This window comes from Monodelphis domestica, chromosome 7, assembly GCF_027887165.1.
Source record: "Monodelphis domestica isolate mMonDom1 chromosome 7, mMonDom1.pri, whole genome shotgun sequence".
Taxonomy (NCBI): domain Eukaryota; kingdom Metazoa; phylum Chordata; class Mammalia; order Didelphimorphia; family Didelphidae; genus Monodelphis; species Monodelphis domestica.
This window is the reverse complement of record NC_077233.1, coordinates 92,104,072-92,126,750: the sequence shown is the minus strand read 5'-3', so window position 1 is coordinate 92,126,750 and position 22,679 is coordinate 92,104,072. Positions and strand designations below refer to the sequence as shown.

General features: G+C 52.2%; 1 protein-coding gene across 6 annotated transcripts; it reads right to left on the bottom strand.

Annotated features, from left to right (window-relative positions):
- Positions 1-14,635: 14,635 nt before the first annotated feature.
- Positions 14,636-22,673, bottom strand: C7H3orf62 (chromosome 7 C3orf62 homolog). Of its 6 annotated transcripts, none has more exons than XM_007499849.2 (4): positions 22,549-22,673; positions 18,200-18,445; positions 17,618-17,712; positions 14,636-15,667 (listed from the first exon to the last, which is right to left on the bottom strand). In XM_007499849.2, the coding sequence occupies exons 1-4, from the start codon at positions 22,671-22,673 to the stop codon at positions 15,402-15,404; spliced, it is 732 nt and encodes a 243-aa protein (XP_007499911.1). In that variant the 3' UTR covers positions 14,636-15,401. The 6 variants fall into 6 exon arrangements, with proteins under 6 accessions (XP_007499911.1, XP_056661047.1, XP_056661046.1 ...); XM_056805069.1 differs by having other exon boundaries at positions 17,618-17,709; XM_056805068.1 differs by having other exon boundaries at positions 17,618-17,709; positions 18,200-18,629; positions 22,549-22,623.
- Between the last annotated feature and the right edge of the window lie 6 nt (positions 22,674-22,679).

Sequence of the window (22,679 nt, the reverse complement as noted above, 5' to 3'; positions counted from 1 at the left end):
TCTGGGGTTTGCCTACTGATCCCTACTGATGGCTGGTCCATCAATCTATTTCCTAGCCTCCTCCTCCCTTCACACTCCCTCACCCCCCTCCCTTCTTCCAGCTTCTTGAAGCCTTTTGGCTTCCTCCCTCCCTTCCTGAGTGGACTATGAGGAAAAACTTCTTCCTTTCTTTTCTCAGGTAAGGGGTTTATTGGGATAACAGGATGGGAAACTGAGGAAAGAGGGATGAGGGCTTCCCTAACCTATAAGGAGAATTTGAGGGTTTGAGAAATCAGTCCAGTCACCACTGTGACCGAGGGACAGTTAGAGAGATGGATGGAGGACATGTTTAAAATCTTCTTTCTTCTTCACAAAGCCACCAAGGTCTCGGCCTAATTTCAGAAGCCCCCCTCAAGGGTCCTTCGGCCTGGGACAGAAACGAAGTAATAGCTCCCAGCTTGCCTCCTGTCTTGATCAGTCACCCCCAGAGAGAGAGGCAGACCCAGTCCCAGTTTCTCCCCTGGTCCGCTTCAGCTCCCAGAGAGAGAGACAGAATCAATTCCTCCTTTGGTCAGAGAGCCCAAAGCCAAGGTCCCCTCAGTTCAGTAACCCCCCAGAGAGAGCAGAGGTTTCTCCCAGTTTCTCCTGGCCAGCTCAACTGACAACTCCTGGGAACATTCTGTTTGGAACCTTCTCCTTGATTGGTCCCCAGCCTTGTTTCTTGCATCTTGGCTTGTCCTGCAAAACCTCTCTCTCTTCATGTCTCTACCACAAACCCTGAAAAGTGGGTGCTATTGTTCCCCTCCTTTTACAGATGAGGAAACTGAGGGAAACAGAGAGAAACGTGACCTGCCCGAGGTCATGCAGATAATAAGTGACTGAGGCTGAATTTAAAACCCAGGTCTTGGGGGCAGCTGAGTGACTCAGTGGATTGAGAATCAGAGATGGGAGGTCCTGGGTTCAAATCTAACCTCAGATACTTCCTAGCTATGTGACCCTGAGCAAGTCACTTAATCCCCACTGCCTAGACCTTACCACTCTTCTTGGAAGGTACACTCTGCCTTGGAACCAATACCCAGTATTGCTTCTAAGATGGAAGGTGAGGGTTTAAAAATAAATACATGAATAAATAAATAAATAAATAATTGAAACTCAGGTCTTTCTGACATTCTTCTGATTAAATTTTTTTTTTTAATGATTTATGATTCCAACCATATAGAATTGGGAAGGGCCCTCAAAAGAGTCCAGCCTCCACCCCTAGCCTGGCCATTTTACAAATGAGAAAACTGAGACTCTGTGGCCAGGCCTGAGGCAGAGCCAGGACTAGAACACTGGCCCTCCTGCTAGCTCTACTGAGTGCAAGCACTGGATGCTCCTCAGGGCTGCAGACTCCAAATCTAAGGTTTTTCCTCTTGACGAATAAATTCCGTTTAAGCATGTTGAGTCTTTCTGGAAGGGAGGCTCCGTCCCGGGTCCTCGGAAGGGACCCCATCGCCAAAGGCCCGACCTCACCCCTCTGGAAGGCTGGGGGTGGAACTGCCAAACTGCAGTTTCCACCCCCCTAGCCCTCTCCCCCCACCCCCATTTATTCTCCAAACCAACTCGCTTCTATTTTGATGTTCAAACCTAAATTCTACTTGAGTGTTTCCACAGAAACAAGTCTCTGATTGTCTGGCTCGCCAAAACTTGTGTGTGGGGGCGTGGACCAATCAAACGACATAAAGCCATTTATAGTTTATCGGTTATTCCTGAGGGTGACGGCTTTTACGTTTCTGGAACTTGACAGAGCCCTAATGTCCCAGATTCCTTAGGGATGAAGAGATTCTGGAGGCAGCTGGGTGGCACAGTGGATGGAGCACCAGGCCTAGAGACGGGAGGTCCTGGGTTCAAATCTTACCTCAGACACTTCCTGGTCCTGTGTAATCCTGGATAAGTCACTTGACCTCCATGGCCCAGTCTTTCCGGATCTTCTGCCTTAGAACCAGTACACAGTATTGATCCTAAGGAGCTTAAAAAAAAAAAAAGGAATGAAGAGATTCAGAGAATATGTTGTTCCAATCCCACATCCTCTGACACTGTGAGTTCAGGTTTAACAGTCACAGACTTAACCTGGAGGGGAACCACTGTTGGGTGGCCATAGGGCTGGGGGTGGTGGGGCTGCAGCCAGGATCCAGGTATGCATTCTGGGCTGGGTTCGGTCTGAGGGAAGCTTAGCCAGAAGCTGGGCTCTCTTTGGTTCTTGAGACTTTCATTCTGGAAAATCTAAGGATGCTTTTCCTTTGGACTCATCAGGGCCTCCTAAGGGGGGATAAAACCACACTCAGAATCCAATAAAAATCAGGCTGCGGGGGTCAATTCTCAAGCAAAAGAAGATCCCTAAAGAATGATTTGGTTTCATTTTAATCTCATCTAAGCATTCATTGACACAACAGGATTCAGTTAATTTACAGAGGAGACTCTCAGCATCCAAGCTGAGGACTTTGGGCTTTTGTTTCTGATCAAAGCAGCCTTCGAGTCTGGTTTGCTGTGAAGATTTCTGTGACAAGGAAGGGCTGGGGCCTGCCGTGTATTAAAGGGGAAATAAAGGCAGACGGGCTCCTTCCCAGAGGGGATGCTGCCCCAGGCTGCTCAGTCACACGGGGGTTTGTCATCTGCACAGCAGGGCCCCCTAACCTTTCATAAATAAACATGGGGTACAGGATGCTGGGGGTTGGGAGCGGGAGGACAGACAAGATGGAAGGACCAACAAACAGCCTCTTAGGGATGAAGGGAAAGGAAGACCATGAGAGAAAAAGTAGAGAAAGCTCAGAAAGATGGCCAGGGAAGCCAGAAGGAGGTACAATGAAAGAACTGAAAGGAAGAGAGAAGAGGAGACCGTGGGAAAGGGCTTAAGGGGCATCTAGGCAGGTCTCAGCAATTCTGGGGGCTCTCAAGGAGTACTCGGCATTCAGGGGCAGCATGATGCATGCACCACACTGTCCACATCTCTCCCAGGATGTGTCCACTAGTAAGAAACAACCTCTGGCTCGTGGCTCTCCTCTCAGATGCAGCCACGACTGCAGAGGCATCTATTACACAGCTGGACCTCTAGGACTCATGAGATCATCTCCAAGAGGGCTAGAAAGACAGTAGCTGTCATTCAGAGAGCATGTTCCTGTTTGCAAAGTACTTTACATATAGTCTTTCATTTGATCCTTACATCAACCCCTGAAAGGCAGGTGCTTTGATGGCCCCCATTTTGCAGATAAGGAAAGAGAGGAAAAGCCAAAATTTACCCAAGGTCACAGAATTTGAACTCAGGTCTTCTTGATCTATCTACTCTGCCGGGTACCTTCCCCTTCCAGCTCCACAGCTAATACGGTGTCCCCCATCATTTCAAAATGCAATACCCTTAGTAAGAAGTCACAAGAGGCCAGGAGCACCTCACTCTCTGAGCTTTCACTTGTTTGCCTGGAACTAATCCCTTATGGGAAGACTGGCCTTAGCTTCACTTCACTCTGCCATTCCCACAAGCAATCCTTTTATACAACATCACCCCTCCCTTTTACAGTCAAACACCTAGGAAAAACCTCTCAACACTCATTGCCTCACTCCTTTTCCTCTCATTTTTAACACTGCAGTCTCGCTTCTGACCTTAGCATTCACCTAAATCTGTTCTCTCTAAAGTTACCAATAATCAATCTCTCTTCTCTCTCCCTTTCTGTCTCTCTCCTTCTCTCCCTCTCTTCTTCTCTCTCTCTCTCCTTCTCTCTCTGTCTCTCTCCCCCTCCATCCCTCTCTCCCCTTTCTCTGTCTCTCATCTCTTTTTGCCTGTCTCCTTCTCTCTCCCTCTTTCTCTTCCTCTCTGTCCCCCCTCTCTCCTTCCCTCTCCCTCTGTCCCTCTCTCCTTTCCTCTCCCTCCCTCTCCCCCCTTTCTGTCTCTCTCATCTCTCTTTGCCTCTCTATCTCTCCTCCTCTCCCTTCTCTGTCTCCCTCTCCCTCCCTCTCTCCCCTTTCTCTGTCTCTCATCTCTTTTTGCCTGTCTCCTTCTCTCTCCCTCTTTCTCTTCCTCTCTGTCCCCCCTCTCTCCTTCCCTCTCCCTCTGTCCCTCTCTCCTTTCCTCTCCCTCCCTCTCCCCCCTTTCTGTCTCTCTCATCTCTCTTTGCCTCTCTATCTCTCCTCCTCTCCCTTCTCTGTCTCCCTCTCCCTCCCTCTCTCCCCTTTCTCTGTCTCTCATCTCTTTTTGCCTCCTTCTCTCTTCCTCTTTCTCTCCCTCTCTCCTTCCCTCTCCCTCTGTCCCTCTCTCCTTTCCTCTCCCTCCCTCTCCCCCCTTTCTGTCTCTTATCTCTTTGCCTCTCTCTGTCTCTCTCATCTCTCTCTCTCTCTCTCCCTCCCTCCCTCTCTCATCTCTCTTTGTCTCTCTATCTTTCCTCCTCTCCTTTCTCTGTCTCCCTCTCCTTCCCTCCCTCTCTCCTCTCTCTCCCTCTCTCTCTCTCTCTCTCTCTCTCTCAACTTTTGCTTTCTGTCTCAATAACAACTCTAAGACAGAAGGGCAAGGGCTAGGCAAACAACAGGGTTAAGTGACTTGCCCAGGGTTACACAGCTTAGGAAATATCCGAGTCCACATTTGAACCCGGGCCCTCCCAGTTCCAGGCCTGCTACTCTGCTCTCTCCACTATACCATCTAGCTGGCCCACCAATAATTTCTCAGTTGCTAAATACAGTGGTCTTTTCTCAGTCCTCATCCTTCTTGACCCCTAGGCAGCATTTAGCACTATTGGCCACTCTCTTCTCTGGGTAACTCCTGCTTTCCCGGGTTTTGGTAATGTTTCTCTCTTAACTAGTCCTTATTTTCCTTTGCTGGCTGGAGTCAACAGGTCTCCTGAAATCATCCTGGTTCCCCCTCATTTACAGAGGAAGAGCCTGAAGCTCCCACATCATCCGGTGCGACAACCTATGGAGGTGCCGCTTCTGCTCTCTTGTTTAATCATCACCTCTGGACAAATGTTGCCCAGAGCTGTAACTCCAGAGCTAGTCCTGTATGGAAAACTACTTAGTGGGTGTTTTTGCTCCGTAGATGCGTCTTAAACTCCACACTCCCCAAACAGCATTCTACCCTGCACAAACAAAGGACTCTTCCAAACTTCCTGTCGCTGTCCAGGGTAGCCCCTCCCTTCCAGTCACTCAGGTTCCCCCCTGAGCATCATCTGTGACTCTCACCAGCACCCTATGGCCAACCAGTTGCCAAATCTTACTACTTCCATGATGCTCCTCTCTCCTGGCCTCTCCATGGGCGTTGCCAGGGTCCTTCTCCTTGTTGTAGTAAGTCTAAAGAGTGGAACAGCCGGGAGGGGAGGTGACGCCTCCCCTGAAATGGGAGGTGAGGAAGCCCCTGTCCTGCTGGAAAGGTATTAATGGCCAGAAGGATCACCGTGGGCTGCTGGAGGATGTGGATGGTCACTAGAGAGACGGGGAGGCTCTTGGTCCTCTTTTAGTGCTCAGGTGGCCTTTTAGGGAATGACGGGACACATCAAGGGACACAAACGGAGCCTCTGCTTCACTCTCCAATAAATCGAGCACAATGTGAAGCCTGAGACACGTGTATGACTTTTACACAAAGTGCTTCCTTTAGAAAGTGTCAGGAAGAGATTGAATTGCTTTTCAGCTCTGGGAGGCAGGAGGGAAGACGGGAGGGAGACAATATGGGTCATATAACTTTGGAAAACTTATTTGGAAAATTGTTAAAATAAAATAATTTTTAAAATAGCAAACAGGACTTGCAAACAGACAAAGAAACAAACAAACAAAACCCAAAAGAGCCAGGAAGGTCAGATGTCTATAAAATGGATTCTAGGAGGAGAGTCATCTCTGTTCAGGAATCCTATTGGCAATCCTTTTTTTAACTGAACATTTTTATTTAATTAATTTATTTAGAATATTTTGCCAACCAACAACATGGAAATGGGTTCAAATCAAGGACACATGTGATACCCAGTGTCGGCAATGGGAGAGGTGGTGGGAGGGGGGGGGGGAACGAAAATGATCTTTGTTTCCAATGACCAAATAAAATAATGTTTAGAATATTTTTCCATGGTTACATGATTCATGTCCTTTCTCTCCCCTCACCCTGTAGCCGACGTGCAATTCCACTAGGTTTTACACGTGTCATTGATCAAGACCCATTTCCATATCATTGATCATTGGCAATCATTTTTGGATGGAAAATGCTCCTTTATTTAAAAGGACTCATTTGTTGTTTAGTCACATCTGACTCTTTGTGACCTCCTTTGAAGTTTTCTTAGTAAGGATACTTTCCTTCAGCTATTTTATAGATGAGGAAACTGAGGCAGATGGACTCAAATGACTTGCCCAGGGTCACATAGCTAGGAAGTGTCTGAGGCCAGATCCTAATTCTTTCAGACTTCAGCTGGATTCATTGCCTTTCCTTATTCTGTTTTATAAGCCTGAATGTCGCCAGAGCCCATTCAGAAGTAAAGTGAGCTGAAGATCCCTCCCCATGTTGTATTCTCAGGGCTCTCCAATTCTGGTATCAAATGAGCTCATGAGGGGGAAAATCCCAGCCCATCGTGGCCCCTGAGCACTTTCTAAGGGGCAGCCAGCCTTGCTCTGTCCTCTACAAGTGAAAAGCTCTTCTGTTTGCGCCGGGATGAGGGATGAGGAGGGATAGCAGCAGAGCTTCACGGAGGCTGGAGTCCAAAGGCCACCCGAAGTCCTCCCAGTTCCACCTCATTTACAGAGGAGGAGCCCCGAGCCCCGGGACTCGCACTCAACCCTCTCCCTCACCCTGCCTGCGCTGGGGCTGCTACTCAGTCTCTGAACGTGTGCTTGGGAGGCCCGAAGTGACTGTTGGGAGCCCTGGCCCGGGGACAGTCTAGGCTGGTCCTCCAAACGGAGACAGAGGCTTTTATCCCTTAAAAAAATAGTTTATTTTCTTTCGTCACTGGTTCTGGACACGTCAACAATCCAGGCATCTCCTCCATCGGCCATCTTTGTTTGGCATCTCCTGGGTCAGTTGGGCCGCAGAGCAGGGGGAGCAACTGGCCCTGGGCTGGAGCATGGCCTCGAGTGCTTTGAATTCCATTTTCTCTTCCTTGTGCACGGTGCAGCGGCTATTGCTACAGGAGGCTGCCTGGTGAGTGAAAGCAGGGGATCTCGAGGAAACTTCTTTACAAGACTGCCATCTACTGCCTCTTCTTAACCCCTTCTAGGAGCAGAGAAAGCCGAGGCAGCCCTCCTCTCACTGGGCGAGGGGATGGGACTGTTCTCCCTGACACCCGGGGATAACCACCACTTCTGATATCTTGAGTTCCAAAGTCCTTTCCAACCCTGATGTCCTATGGATTTATTATTCTTTTTTTTTTTAACCCTCACCAGAACACAATACTGTGTATTGGCTCCAAGGCAGAAGAGTGGTAAGGGTAGGCAATGGGGGTCAAGTGACTTGCCCAGGGTCACACAGCTGGGAAGTGTCTGAGGCCAAATTTGAACCCAGGACCTCCCATCTCTAAGCCTGGCTCTCCATCCACTGAGCCACCCAGCTGCCCCCATAAATTTATTATTCTTTAAGGGCTCAAATGGATGTGCTTTCCCGTTGTTTATTCTCTGGGGATGGATGTGAAATAGAGAATGGAAGCCCCCCAAAAGGGTTAAGAGAGTAAAGAGAGGGAGTGCAGATTCATAGATCATTAGAGCTCTAAATCCCTAGCCATTGTGTGGCCGGGATCTTTCTAGTAGTAGGGAGTGGAATGGATAGGAGGGGAGGTGATGTGTGCCCCAAAATGGGAGGCCAAGAAGCCGGGGTGTTAATGGCCAGAAGGATCATCGTAGGCTGCAGTAGCAGGAGACCCTTGGAAAAAAGCAGCGGGATTTGGCCGGTCCCTGGAGAGACAGGGAGGCTCCTGGTGCTCTTCTAGGTGTACCTTATAAAGGAGTCGGGGAGTTCCTGCTTCCTTTTCTGAGGAGCCCCTGAGAACGGACTTCCCCGACTCCCCAGGGCAGCAGCGCGACGTTGGCAGCATTGCTGAAGGAATCCATGCAAGAGGCAAACCTGTGCTTCCGTAGAGCTTGAGGTTCCTAACAGGGCGCTTTTCCACTACTCAAGACCCAATGTGAGTCGTAGGTCGGAGGCCAAGCTCTAAGCTGCCTTCACGGCGGTGGGAACAGATTGTGCTCATCCACCAGAGCCACCTTCGTGTGCTTGGGCTCCCCAGAACTCCCCAGAGGGTTGGAGGCCAGGTTAGCCCATTGCTCAGACAGTGGTGGCTGCCACACGCGTGACAACCTCTTGGAGTCACAGGGGAGGGCTGAGTGGCAGGAGGACCCCACAGGTGGATGAGCAGCCCTGAAAAGGGATCAGCAAACCCTCCCACCAGAGGTTCTGGTCGTCCCTGACAACCTCTGTGCCAGAAGCAAGTAGGAGGCCAATACTGCTAAAGCATGGGAGTAAAGGGTAGTCTGAGTCTCAGGGCCATTGATATGGAGCTGGCAGCCTCCTCTCCTGTTGTTCCTTTCCAGAGTCTTTTCCTTCAACACTCGGAAGTGAGTTTGGCATCTTCTTTCATTTTTTGTTGTTTTATATTTATTTTATTTTAAAAACAAATTTCCACACAAGTGTTCCCAAGTTATATAATTGAACTTTTCTCCTTCCCTCCCTCCCTCCTTCCCTTCCCTTCCTCTTCCTGGTGCTGGCAGGAGATTTGATCTGGGTTATGCATGTATTATTACTAAAAACATGTTTCTGTATTGTTCATTTTTGTCATCAAATAATCTCATAAAACCAAACTCCAAAACATAAGACCAAGAAAACAAGGAAAAATCGTGCGCTTTCGTCTGCATTCTGACTCCAACAGTTCTTTCTCCGGAGGTGGATAGCATCCATCGTCGGAAGTCCCTCGAATCGTTCTGGATCATGGCACTGCTGAGAGTAGCTAAGTGGATCACAGTTGATCATTCCACAATGTTTCACTTTCTGTGTACAATGTTCTCCTGGTTCTGCTCATTTCACTCTGCATCGGTTCAGGGAGGTCTTTCCAGCTCTTTCTGAAATCTTCCTGTTCATCATTCCTTGTAGCTCAATAGTATTCCATCACCATCATATACCACAATTTGTTCAGCCACTTGTCAATTGAGGGACATCCCTTTAGTTTCCAGTTCTTTGAGCTTGGTATCTTCTATTCTCTCTCTCAAAGTTAGAAGTCAGAAGGGCCCAAAGCCTCAAGATGAAGAGACTCAAAGCCACTGGAGAAAACTCAAATCAGGTCCAAAGGCTTGAAGAGGCTCAGAATAGAGGCTGAAGAGCCCAGAATTCTCTTCCCCCACTTTCTTCCCAATTCTCCTCTGGCTCTCACACAGGTTCAGGGCGTTGATCTCCACCCATGAAGACAGAGCGTCTCATATCAATGTGTCTTGGGACTGTGGTTAGAAAAGACTGAAAAGATAGGAAAGGCATAGCTTGTGGAGGGCTTTTACAAAGTCAGAAGATTTATATTCAGTCCTGGAGGGAATAGGGAACCATTCTAATTTATTAAGGATTAGGTACTGTAAGGGGGAAAGGGGGCTAATTTTTAAAGGGTTGGACTTGATTATTTAAGAGTGTAGTTGCCAGAAATGTAATTAATTCAAAGAGATTTTATTTACAATTTATTTACAAAATGTAGAAAGAGTGAAGCAAGAAATCAGAGAGAGGATAAGGTAAGATATCTAGCCTAAACACTAAGGAATTTACTCCAGGCCCCTCCAGGCAGGGAGAATTAGTGAGGACCTGGGAAGTCTCTTCAGAAAATCCAGTAGTTAAAAGTCAGCTTTTCACTCACCAAATGTCAGTCCAGTCAGCAGATTCTTCTGCCCCTCTTCACCAGCCTCAACTCCTTTGGTGATTAGATCCAAATGGACAGACCTTCATACTTAACTTTTAAGTACCTTGTTTGCACTTTTTGTGATTGAATCTAAAAATAGGCAGGTCTCCATACTTAACTTTTAAGTAGGGTGTTTATCCTTATGGGGATTAAAATCTAAAAATAGACATGAGTTACAATTTAAATCTTCACAATCAGGGAAGAGCTAAGTACCTTCATTGTTACAATTAGGGGAGAGCCAAATCCAATCTTCATGATATATTATAGTCAGCCCTGCCTTTTAGGAAGATCTCCTTAGCAGCTGAGTGGAAGATGACCTGGAGTGCGGAGAGTCTGGAGGCTATTGCGAAATAGAAACCCACAGACTCCATATAGACAATTTAGGTAAATAAAGTCAAAAAGCCAAATTTCTCCAAGTCAAGGTAGAAAGTTAGATTTTATTGGAAGAGGGCCAAGTCCTCCAATAAAAGCATTCTCTTGCATGTATTACATTGTCGAACCCCGGCAAGAGACAACGCCCAGAAGCTGAGAGCTGGTTTATATAACAAAATGACATATCACAAGACATAGCATCATATAGGCCTTACTTTAGAAATAGTTACCCAATCACAAAGCTGATTGGTTAGTTCATTTTGGAAAGCCCATATTAGTCTTTAGGCCAATGACTAAGTCAAGTCAAATTACCTCTCTCTCATCTGATCTGGGGGGAGAGATGGCTATTTCCAAACAGAAAAAGGTGCGTGATGCTTGTGTCATATTGGGACATGAGATTTAGAAAGTCAGCATCTTATGATAACTTAGGGAGGGGCTAGATATCCCTTTAGAAGCAGTTTTTTTGTTTTGTTTTATTTTTTTAATTTTTAAAGCCCTTACCTTTCGTCTTGGAGTCAATGCTGTGTATTGGCTCCAAGGCAGAAGATTGGTAAGGGGTAGGCAATGGGGGTCAAGTGACTTGCCCAGGGTCACACAGCTGGGAAGTGGCTGAGGCTGGATTTGAACCTCTAGGCCTGACTCTCAATCCACTGAGCCACCCAGCTGCCCCCTAGAAGCAGTTTTTATGCTTTAGTTAGAAATCCTTGTAAAAATTATGAATTTTACTGATTGTATTAACATTATAATGGAATTTATACTAATCACTTTAGAATCACAATGCTGATTATCTTAAACCTATCACTAAAATCCAATCAAGTATAAGGGGTTGGGGGTCTTTTTTCCCCAACAAGGCAGGCCAACCAGAAGGCTGTTTCGGCAGTCCAGGAGTGAGGCGATGAGGACCAGCGCTAGGGTGGAGAAAAGGGGACCAATTTAAGAGACACTCTGAAGGTATTAAGGACAAGATCGAGCAGCATACTGGATCTGTAGGCTGAGTGCAGGGGAGGAATCTCATTTGATCTTCACAATAACCCTGGGAAGGTAAGTGCTATAGTAACAATCCTCATTTTACAGAGGTGGAAACTGAGGTAAGCAGAGAGTGTGACTTGCCCAGGGTCACCTAGCTAGTATCAGATGCTGACTTTGAATCGGAGATCTTCCTGATCCTAGACCCGGAGCTCTATCCACCATGCCGCTTAGATGGTAGATCTCTCAACAATAATAATGGAAACTAGGATGAGGGGAGGGTGGGGAAGGAAACATGAGGTTTGTTTTGGACATGAATTGAGCTGTCTGATGGTTAGTTAGAGATGTGAGGCTCAAGGGGGGGGGGGAGGTTAGGGCTCAATGAGTAAATCTAAGATCCATCTTGCAAAAAAATGAAGAGTGAACCCACGGGAGTCAGTGAGGAGAAGAGGGACCAGGGTGGAGTCTTGGGAGACACCCAGTGGCTGGGTTTGATCTGGGAACAGATCCAGCAGAGACCGAGGAATGGCCAGATGCAGCTAGGAGGGAGCAATGCTACAAGAATCTAGAAAGAAGAAGGTATCCAGAAGAGAATAATCAAGTGGCAAAGGCTGCTGGAAGGTCAAGGGCGAAGATTGAGAAAGGGCCAGGAGCGTCCTTGAAGATGGCAGAGGATCACCAGCGTGCAGCCCCAGCAGAACGTCCAGTCTGACGTGCCGTCCCTCTACACTAAACTCCACAACATTTGAAGCTTAATTAGGAATAGCTGCGCAGGTTATCACTCACTCTAGTAGACTAGAAACAAAATGACGACTCAGATGTGCTCGTCTCCATCCTTGTGGAAGAGAGGTGCATGCTGGGTATTTTATGGTCATTATTGGAAGATGAGCAAAAGAAGTGGCAGAGTGTACATTTCGGTTCAAAACAAGGGGAAACGTCTGAGCTGGCAAGATGGGACGTTCGTACGGAGGGGGTTCTCCGTCCTTGGAGGTCTTCCTAGACTGGATGGCCCTTGTCAGGGCGGTTGGAAGGTTGCCGCTCCTGTCCTGGTTGGGCTGGATGACCTCTGAGCGTCATTCCAACCCGAGACCCGAGGAGGAGTTACGGGACCCTGAACAAAGTTATTGCCTTCCACAAACGTCTCAAAACCCCCCAGGACTTGCATCATGCTTCTCCTTCCCCAGGGTGTAAGCTCCTTATTTTGTATTCCCAGTGCTGAATCGAGGGCCTTGTCAAGGGAAGAAATCAAAATTTTGGTGAATTCAATTGAACTTGGATTTGTAGGCAGGAAAGATGCTACTCACCGAGCTGTTGTTCAAGTCCAGTACAGAAATGGTGATGGGCAGCACGTTCATTTTATAATTTCATTATAAATTCCCCATTTTTTATACCCCGACTTTCTATCTCAGAATCAATACTGTGTATTGGCTCCAAGGCAGAAGAGTGGGAAGGGCTAGGCAATGGGGGTCAAGTGACTTGCCCAGGGTCACACAGCTGGGAAGTGGCTGAGGCTGGATTTGAACCTCTAGGCCTGACTCACAATCCACTGAGCTATCCAGCTGCCCCCTATTTCATATTTCCTGATTGTACAGTGCAGCAGAGAGAGTGAATGGCAAGCTTGTTTCTATTTTTATTCCGAAAGCTTTCTCTTTTCTGTGGCTGTTTCCAAGTAATTGGAATAAACAGCCGTCCTTAGCCTGGTTTAATGGTCATCCAGATCCCTTTCGATACCCAAACAATGGCCTGGACTTCGCTTCCTGCTGGGACATGAGCTCTGGCGCCAGTGGGCTGCGGAGCTTCCAGAAGCAGCAACACCAAGTGCTCGCGCCCAGGAGCCCCAGGGGAAAGTCACCCAATCCCAGGCCGCCCCCGAGAGCCCCATAGCGGCTCCCCAGGGCCCCGGAGGAAAAGGCCTCTTGGGGACGGGCTCCTGGGATGTCCGTGGGACGAGGCACCCTTGGGTGGGAGCAGAGGGGGCGGCCAGGGTCGTGCCGGCCGCCTGCTCTTTGCCTCCCTGGGCCTGGGAGGTGGGGCTGTGGAGTGTGGAGGACACCCACCCGGCCCCTCTCTGAGGGTTCAAAGGACAAATCCTGGAAGGAAGCCCTGGGCCGTCATTTTCCTTTTGTCCTGGAAACTCTGGGGAAACCCTCCGGGATGGCCGGTTAGGGAGAACAGAAAGGCCTTTTGCCTGCAGATATCAGGGTCGGAGGCCGAATCGTTTTCCATTTTGGCCTCCCCTTCCCCACTGAAATGGCCGCTGCGTTGGGGTTGCTCAGTGGAGCATGGCGGGCCTGGAGCTGGGAGGATGTTGGTTCGAATCTGGCCTCCACATGGGTGAACCTGGTCAAGTCACTTAACCCGGTTTGCCTGGCCCTTCCTGCACTTAGAATTGATTCTGAAGAAGAAATTTTAAAAAAAGTTCCTGCCTTGTTGGGGTGCGAGTCCTGTGAGGCCCCCAACTTTCCAGTTACCCAGGAAACGGGGCCACGGCTCAAAAAGGGAGTCTGGGGCGGGCGGGGCAGGGCTAGGGTGTGTGTAACCGGCCTTTCTTTGTAATACATCTTAGAACAGCCAGCTGGGCCCTCTCCAGGGAGGCAGGAGCCCGCCAAAGTGGCCCAGAGACCCCGGGTCAGAGGGGGACGGCGGCGGGGGCAGCTTGGCCTCCGGCTGCTAAGCCAGGGCTGCCGGCCACGGGGGCCGCCCAGGGGGCACCTCCACGGGGAGGGGGGCCCTGCCAGGAACTGGGGGGCTTGGAATGGCTTTGCCGAAGAGCTTCTGAGGGGAAATTCCCAGGCGCTATTTCCCAGCCATATGTGAGTCTCAACTTCTCATTTATTTTCTTCCCGGAGGAATTCGCAGTTTTGATCTATTTATCCAAATAAACACCCTGGTGGAATCTGTTTCTGTGGGGGTGCAGGTGGGAGCTTCCCGCGGTGCCTCGGCGCCCAGAACCGAGGCTCCATGAATGCGGGGTGAAGGCGGGGTGAACGCAGGCTTCCTCCCCGGCGCGGCGGCCATTTCTGGCCCGGCCTCGGGCTGCGCTGTAAGGGACCGTCCAGGGCCGCCAGCTGTGGCTCCCGAGAAGCCCGACACCCCACTTTGCAGGTCCAGGGCCTCTCCCTCCCCCCCACATTCAGCCTTCACTCAAAGCCCTTCCTCACCCTTTCCTGGGAGAGGCTGGGAGGAACACTGGCCGGAATGCAGGCATTTTATGTGGAATTCTGGGACAAACTCGCCTGAAGTCGGCCCAGGCCCCACGAGGACGCTTTCCGGGCTGTCCTCCCCGTGTCTCTGGCTCCTGGTCATCCTGGCTGTGGCCCTTCCCGGCGGATCACCGCCCCTCCCCCCAAACAGAGGCCGGAGAACGGCCTAAAGCCCAGGGACCGACCTCGGGGGTGCCCGCCCCACCCCCTCCTCTGAACCCCCCGCCAGACACGGTAGCCTCAGAAAGCCCTCGGTGGCTCGGTGGCTCGGCAATCCTTTTATTCTTAAAGGCGGGCGGGGACTCTCCTTTTGCACACAGGAGGGAGGAAGCCCCCAGCCAGGACAGGGGCCCTGCGGGGGAAGCTGGAACAAAGGAGGAAGCGGGGCTGGGGTCAGGCCCGGCTGTACCTCTGTGACCTGGGGCAAGTCACGGGACCTCTGGCGGGTCTGTGGCTCCCAGGAGCGCTTCCTGCTCTCGGTGCTGTGAGGGGGCCCCAAGCCGCTTCCTCCCCGGGACGAGGGACGCCCCGTCCTCACCGCGCGGGCCCCCGTCTTGAGGCCCAGAGAGGCAGACTCGGCGCCAGCCTGGGCCCCTTGGCCGATGGCTGAGCCTCCTGTCCGAGGAAGGCAGGGCCTCGCCGGTGCTCTCGAGCCTCGTCGGGCGCCAAATGCTCTGGGCCTAAATGGGCGCAGGCTTGCTAGGGGTGCTGCAAGCGGGGGAGGGGGGGGGCTGCTGGCTCACAGCCCCCTGCACTGGCTCTACTTAGAATCAATTAGGAAACAGATGGAGGGGCTGAAGAAACCAAAACCAGGAGTAAGAAAAATGCTACTGAAAAAGAAATATAAAAACTGAACTCGGGGGAAGGAGGGCAGGCAGGGGAGGCAAGATCTGGGGAAGAAAAGGCTCGGGGCCTCGGGCGGCAGCGCTGCCTGGCAGAGGCCCGGGGGCCCTCCTGAGCCCCGGCCTTCCCCGGAGCACAAGTACTACCAAAATCAGGGGGAAAGTCAAGCTAAAATGAACTCTTCTTACTTAATGTGGTATTTAAAAGAGGTCATCAAATTATAGTCCTCTTCCAAATCCAGGACGGTTTCTATGATATTCTGGTCATCAAAAGTTGGCTTTAGGCAGCTTGCTTCCGCTTCCGTGGCCTTGTGGGGGCTCTCGTCCATGAAGAGGGCCAGGACTTCCTCTTTAAAGGGGGAATCTTCGGAGCGACTGCAAACACGGTTTAACTCATTTTCAAATTCTAGCTTTCCAGCCAATTCTTCAATAGTTCGAATGCTTGTATGGTCTTAAAAATAAGAAAATCCATATTCAAACGCGTACAATAGAGGCATTCAGAAAGCTTTCACGGGCAACTAAGAGCCGCGAGCGGTTTGGATCATCTAGTGGCATCCTTGCCGCGGCTTCCATCCTAACTCAGTCAGCCTCAATGTAAATGGGCCTCCCTTCCCTTAGCCAAGGAAAAGGGCCCGGGACGCGCGTCCCTTCTGAGTCCCGGGGATCCACTTTCATGGATTTCTTATGGTTTGTGAAGCGGAGGGACGGGGAGGAGGCGGCCGTTCTGGGCCTCCTCCCAGCTGCCTCCCGGGGCCACAAACCTTCCCGAACCCCTGCTCGGTGGCTTTCTGGGAGGACAAGGCTTAGAGGGAAGCTCAGAGACGGATCGTCTCCTCATGGGGACTTGCAATCCCAGGCACACGAGGCTCCTTGGGGAGACGAGATCCTTCCCCAAAAGAAGGTGCTCCGAGGGGGGAGGTCTGAGGCCTGCTGAGCTAATCCAGCTCCGGGAGGTGGGCTGGTGTCGAGGCAAAGATGGTGGGAGTGCCTGGAGGAGCAAACTCAACTCTGGACTTTGAGATGCTTTTTCTCTTTATCTCCGAAGCACAGTGCCTCGGACCAAGGAAGCACTCAACGCAGGCAGGACGCATCAGGCCCAGGATGCAAACCCAGCTCTTTAGCTCTAGAGCCAGACAGTCCTCTTCCCGCTACACCACACCTCGTTTTTCCCACCCAGCGTCACACAGGTCACTAGACAAGGTGGGATTTGAACCCAGATCCTCTCTCCAAAGCACTATACCTTACAGACCCCCAAGTATTCTCTCCATTACACGGCCGCCTCTAAGAGAAGAGGGGAAACACGGATCAAAGCATGACGCCACCCTCCTTTCTCAAATTAAGATCAGCTTCCTGGTGAAGAAGGGTACTTGGTTCATAGAATACGGTTTAATTTGGAATCAGAGGACCCAGATTCAAATCCTGCCTCTGCATGAATAACTCTGTGATCATGGACAAGCCCCCCCCAATCTCTGATCCTTTGGGCTTCAGCTGCCAACTGCAAAGCGGGGCGAGAGCGGACGAGATGGCTTTAAAGCCGCAGCTCTAAATGGCATCCTTTGCCCCGGAAGTGAGCAGGTGCCCATGGGAAGAGGGGGAAGGGTTTCCCCGGCACCCGGGGCGGGGGGGGGGGGGGCCTGCCCCTTGCTCGGAGCCTTCCTTCCCAGCCGTCAAGGGGTCTCTTTTAGCTTTCCATCTCTCTGCTCTCAGAGATGGCTCCTGCCCAGGGTCAGGCCACAACTAAGGACGGAACCCGGAGGCATCCCAGGCGCTGGGAGCTTCCCACGGCTCACGGGCCTCGAGCACTTTTGTGAAAGGAGAAACACAGCGCTGACCATTCAAACCCAAACACCCGCCATCTCGACCAAACCTTGTTCTGAAGCCTTCCCTTCCGTCTGAGAATCAAGGCTGGGCACAGGTCCGAGGCAGAAGAGTGGGAGGGCCAGGCGAGGGGGGTCAAGGGACTTGTCCAGGGTCACCCAGCTGGGAAGTGTCTGAGGTCACATTTGAACCCAGGACCTCCTGTCTCTAGGCCTGACCCTCAATCCACTGAGCCACCCAGCTGCCAGCCATCTTTTTTTGAAGTACAAAGTTGTATCGCCCCTAACCTAACCTGTACAGCTACCAGCAGTCTTCTGAAGGCGTATCTTGGGTCGTCCTTCCCTTCATTAAAAACCATCAGCCAGTCAGTCAGTCAACAAGCATTTATTAATCAGTGATTCTCCACCGTCTACAACACGAGGGCCAACTTGTCAGCCTGCCACTAGAGCCCCCTCCGGGCCCAGGATCTCTCCTCGTCCTCCCTGGCCCCGTCTCTGCCGGTGGCCCATTTCGCCCCGCCGAGAGCCGGCCTGTCCTTCCCAAGTCACCCACCCCGGCCCGCCCGCGGCCGCCCGACACTCACCGATCATGTCGAGCAGATCTTTGGTGATTTCCTGGTTGGAATTGCTGAGAGGAACGTTGGCCTCCACCTTCAGGTAGCGATCCACGTCCTTCCTGCTGCCCGCCAGGGGCGGGGAAAAGGGGGCAGTTCAGCTTCCGGTTCAGGAAGGGCCCGGGAAGGGCAGGCGGAGGAGGGAAGCCGGGAAGGCCGGAATGAAGGCTCTCGGGCCCTGCGGGCACCGGAGAGACTTCGGGGTCTGCAGGAAACCGGCGTGGGGGGCCGAGGCGGCGCCCCAGCCCAGCCCGGCCCGGAGGAGCCGCTTCCCAAGCCTCCGTGCCTGGCCATGCGCCCCCCTCGGGGCCGGCCGGGTGTGGAGGCAAGACTCGAGGATCTCATCCCATCCATCCACACACGTCCCAGCCGCAGCCCGGGGGAGCCCAAGGCCGTCACGGTGAGTGGGGTCCCTACAGGAATCCCTCGGGGGCAGCTGGGTGACCCGGGGCCCAGCCTGACCCTTCTGAACGGCTCGGCCCCCGCCCCCGCACGCCCCGCTGCCAAGCTGAGCCGTGAGCCAAGCCCGGCCACCCTCTCTTCCGGAATCACCTCAAGCTCTCTTTCCTCCAGCCGTCCCCGTCGGCGGCGGCTCTCAGAAACTGCCTGTCGGGCACAAAGATGGAGGAGTGGATGAGCACGTTCTCCTTGCTGGTCAGAGGCTTCCTCTTGGGGCACACGGCGTGCGGCTTCACGTTGACCGGCAGGTGGCTGGGCACAAAGACGGGGTTCTCGTTCTCGGGGGCGCAGGGCACGGGCGCGAACGGGCCCACGTAGGCCGCGGCCGAAGGGTACCTCCTGCAAAGAAGTTTGTTCATCTGAATGGCGAAGGAGGACGGCGACGCGTCCGCGTCGGGCTTCGGCTGGCTCGGGCACTCCTGGCAGTGGCTGATGCCTTCGAAGGCGCGGTCGATGGCGGCCGTCAGCTCCTTGCGGCATCGTCTCAGCTTTTCAGACATCTCCCCTGCGGTCCCGCGGCGCGCTACGAACAGAAGACGGCAAAGGCCCAAGTCCCGTCAGAGCCCGCCCGGCCGCCTCCTGCCCTCTGCGGGAAGCCCGGCCGGGGGGCGTCCACTTACCTGGGTCTCCCCGGCACCCACTCTACGCCGCCCCCGGGGGCCTGCACCACGGCCCGCCGATTTGGCTGACGGCGCCGGGGAGGCGCCTCAACGCTTCTCTGGGCGAGGCCTCGGCCTCGGCCAAGTGATGTCATTATCTGATCCTGGCCGAGCCCACCGGCGCCGGGTCACCCAGCTCCAAGCAGGTGGGCCGGGACTGGAACCCGGGACCGCCTACCCCCAGGCAAGTCTCTCCTCCCCCCTCCGCTTAGGTCTGGAAGACTTTTTCTTCTGTCTAACATCCTGAGAAGCAGAACATCTTTGCCCGTCAGTGGTCGGCCAACGAGGCAGAAGACGCGCTTGGGACAGGAGCCGCCCCGCCAGCCGCCACCTAATCAAACCTCCTCAGAGGAGGAGAGGAAGCGCCTCCAGGGAGCCTCCCGAGCCTGCCTCCAACACTTACTGGCTGTGAGATGCTGGGCCAATCACGGACCCGCTCCCAGCCTCCAATGTTCCCATCAGCCAAATGCTTAGAATATCTCCTCCAAACAAGAATAATAGCTCTAAACTCAGGGTGGAGGCATTTTTCTCCGACATTGTGAAGTATTTGGCAAACACCAAAGCTCTGCATAAATGTGGGTTATTATTCCCACCAGAATCCACAATTCGCTAAAAGAAAGGCCTTTCGGGAATGGAACGCTGGCTGGGCAGGGACAGGCATCATGAAATCTCTTGAGGATCCTTCCTCCAAAGGATGAAGTCCTGGACCTGAAGCCAGAGTGACCCGAGTTCAAATCCAGGCTCAACACTTACTTATTAGCTGTGTTACCCTGGGCACGTCACTTAACCTGTCTGCCTTAGTTTACCTGTAAAATGGAGAGGGTAACCATAGCACCCGTTTCCCAGTGGTTGTGAGAATGAGGTCATATTTGTAAAGTACTGGGCCAACCTTAAAGGACTCTATAAACCCTAACTAGTAACTATGATTTTTCTTCCTCAGTGGTTTCTTGACTATAGATCTCCAGGACCCATTCAGATCCAGGCACACTGAGTTGTTCTAGACTGAAGAGGCTTCAAATGTGTAAACTTCCCCAGGAAAATTTTCATTATAAACAGAAGACAAAGCCTTCCTTAGACCAAAGAACTCTTTGCCCTAGAGCAAATGAAATGCATTCCTTTGACATCGTACCATCTATATTTCCACTCACCAATCCACTGAGTGCTGCTGGGTCCTGCACAATATACAGTAATCCCTTCCAGCATCCCCATCACAGATATGTTCTATCTAGTATCCCATCCACCCTGCCAAGAATCAGATGTTGTAAGGGATCTGGCTCACATCCCACTTAGAAAGGGAGAGGGGCAGCTGGATGGCTCAGTGGATGGAGAGTCAGGCCCAGAGGTACTGATCTCAGATACTTTCTAGCTGTGTGACCCTGGGCAAGTCACTTGACCCCCATTGCCTAGCCCTTACCACTCTTCTGCCTTGAGACCAATACACAGTATTGATTCTAAGACGGAAGGTGAGGGTTTAAAGAAAAAAGAAAAGGAGGGAGAGAGACAGAGAGAGAGACAGAGAGAGACAGAGACAGAGAGACAGAGAGAGAGAGAGAGGGAGAGAGAGGGAGAGAGAGAGAGAGAGAGAGAGAGAGAGAGACAGAGACAGAGAGACAGAGAGAGAGAGAGAGAGAGAGAGAGGGGAGAGAGAGAGAGAGAGAGAGAGAGAGACAGAGACAGAGAGACAGAGAGAGAGAGAGAGGGAGAGACAGAGACAGAGAGACAGAGAGAGAGAGAGAGGGAGAGAGAGGGAGAGAGAGAGAGAGAGAGAGAGAGAGAGAGACAGAGACAGAGAGACAGAGAGAGAGAGAGAGGGAGAGAGAGGGAGAGAGAGAGAGAGAGAGAGAGAGAGAGAGACAGAGACAGAGAGACAGAGAGAGAGAGAGAGGGAGAGACAGAGACAGAGAGACAGAGAGAGAGAGAGAGGGAGAGAGAGGGAGAGAGAGAGAGAGAGAGAGAGAGAGAGACAGAGAGAGAGAGACAGAGACAGAGTCAGAGACAGAGAGAGAGAGAGAGAGAGAGAGAGAGAGAGAGAGAGAGAGAGAGAGAGAGAGAGAGAGAGAGAGAGAGAGAGAGAGAGAGATTTGGGGGAAAATTCTCAAACTATTTTCCAAAGAAAAAAATCCAGGGGCCAAAAGTACCTTTTCCCATAAATAATCTTTCCCTTAAGCCTCTCATTCCCCTTACCTTTTCCTTTTCAGTAAATTCTCTTACTGACTCAGTCACAGAATCTCAGAGATGGTCCAATCCAGCCAATGACAGAACAGTAATCACCTCCACAGCTTTCCTAACAAGTAGTTTCCCACCCCCATTACCATCTAATCAGTTGCCAGGAAAGACTAGTCATTTCTCTTCTCTCCAAATCTTTTTTACAGCTAGTCCCGTCTCTCCACCCTCATTGCAACAATCCTAATTCGGGGCCTCGTCTCTTCTTGCTCAAATGGTAGTCTTCTGTGCTTCCTGCCACTGGTTTTTCTCTTCTCCATTCTAATAGCTCATTAATGAAATAAACCTCCGATTTTGGCATTCAGCATCTTTCAAAATCTGGCTCTAACTTAGTGCTACCGCCTCAGATCCATTCTCCTGAATCCCTTTCTCATCCTGCTTTCCGGTGGCTCTTATTACCCAGAATACTGCCCCTCCCCACCATCAATTCGGGTACTATTTGCATAAAGCCTTCCCGGACTTCCCAATGGCCTCCTCAAAGTGATCTTTCCTCAGATTTCTGAAAGCTTCAACAGATCCTCTTCACAAATCTTATTTTTTCCTTTTTTCAGTTCATTGGGGAGGCTCCCTTCCCTTGGTCTGGAAATGCCTGGGAAGCATCTTTGTCTCCTCATCCCCCACCACTCAGTTAACTAAGCATTTATTAAGGAATGACGATGGGAGAGGCGTCGTTGCTAATCGCTGGGGAGCCAAAGAAAGGCCACAGTCTGCTCTCCAGGAGCTCCCTGACCGAGACAACGCACAAAGAAGTTAGACACGTGGTGCCCAGGGCAGAGAGAGAACCTACTCTGTGGAATTAAACTGCTAAGAGTGGAATTGTCTAAGCAAACTGAGGAGCTGGGAGGGAAGTGGGGAGGGATACCCTGGCAGGTTCAGGCGCTGGTAAAGGAATCCTGCTCCCAAGGAGCACCACAAGCTGCCCGGGCAGACCAGGGGCACAAGCCTTAGGGGCAGCCTAAGGGCGTCTCAAGGCGGAGGGCTCCCAGGTCCACGCCTCCTACCCGCGTCTCTTTCTAGGATGTCCCAAATGCCTCTTGGACTCGGCAAGTCTAGTTCAAACCCCTACCAACTCTTTTCCTTCCCACGCCCCCTAGTCTGCGGAGGTTCCCCACCTCTGCGGACCCAGGGAGACCCCCTTCTCATAGTGAGTGAAAGCCTCCGGCCATCTCCGCACACGCCGGGACGCCCGGCCTAGCTGGGTGCAGGGCGTCAAGACCCTGGGCCCAGCCCCCTCTGACCACAGAGCAGGACGACGGCGGAAGGCGTTGCCCTACCCCGCCGCAGGGTCTGGACGGGAGGAGGACCCCGCCTACCCTCCACAGCAGAGCTAGATTGAGGGATGAAGACCCGCGGGCTCTGCCCCCGACTCGGGCACTGAGCAACCCCCTCCCCCCCCCCCGGGCAACAGGGATGCGGGGTCCCGGACACCTACGTCCGGGCACACCTAACATGGTCCGTCTGAGGGGCACCACCCCCTCCAGTGCAGGGCCAAGCACTGAGACCCGTCGGGGCTCCGGAGCCACGACTCCCGCCACAGCAGCCCCCCTCCCCCGCACTCACCCGCACTGCCCCACCCTGCCCGGGCAGCTCGCGCGCGCCCCCGGCTGCAACGGCCACCGCCCCCGCGCCGCCTGTGCGCGTGCGCGTACCGGGTGCGCCCCCTGGGCCCGCCCCGGCCCCAGCATAGGACG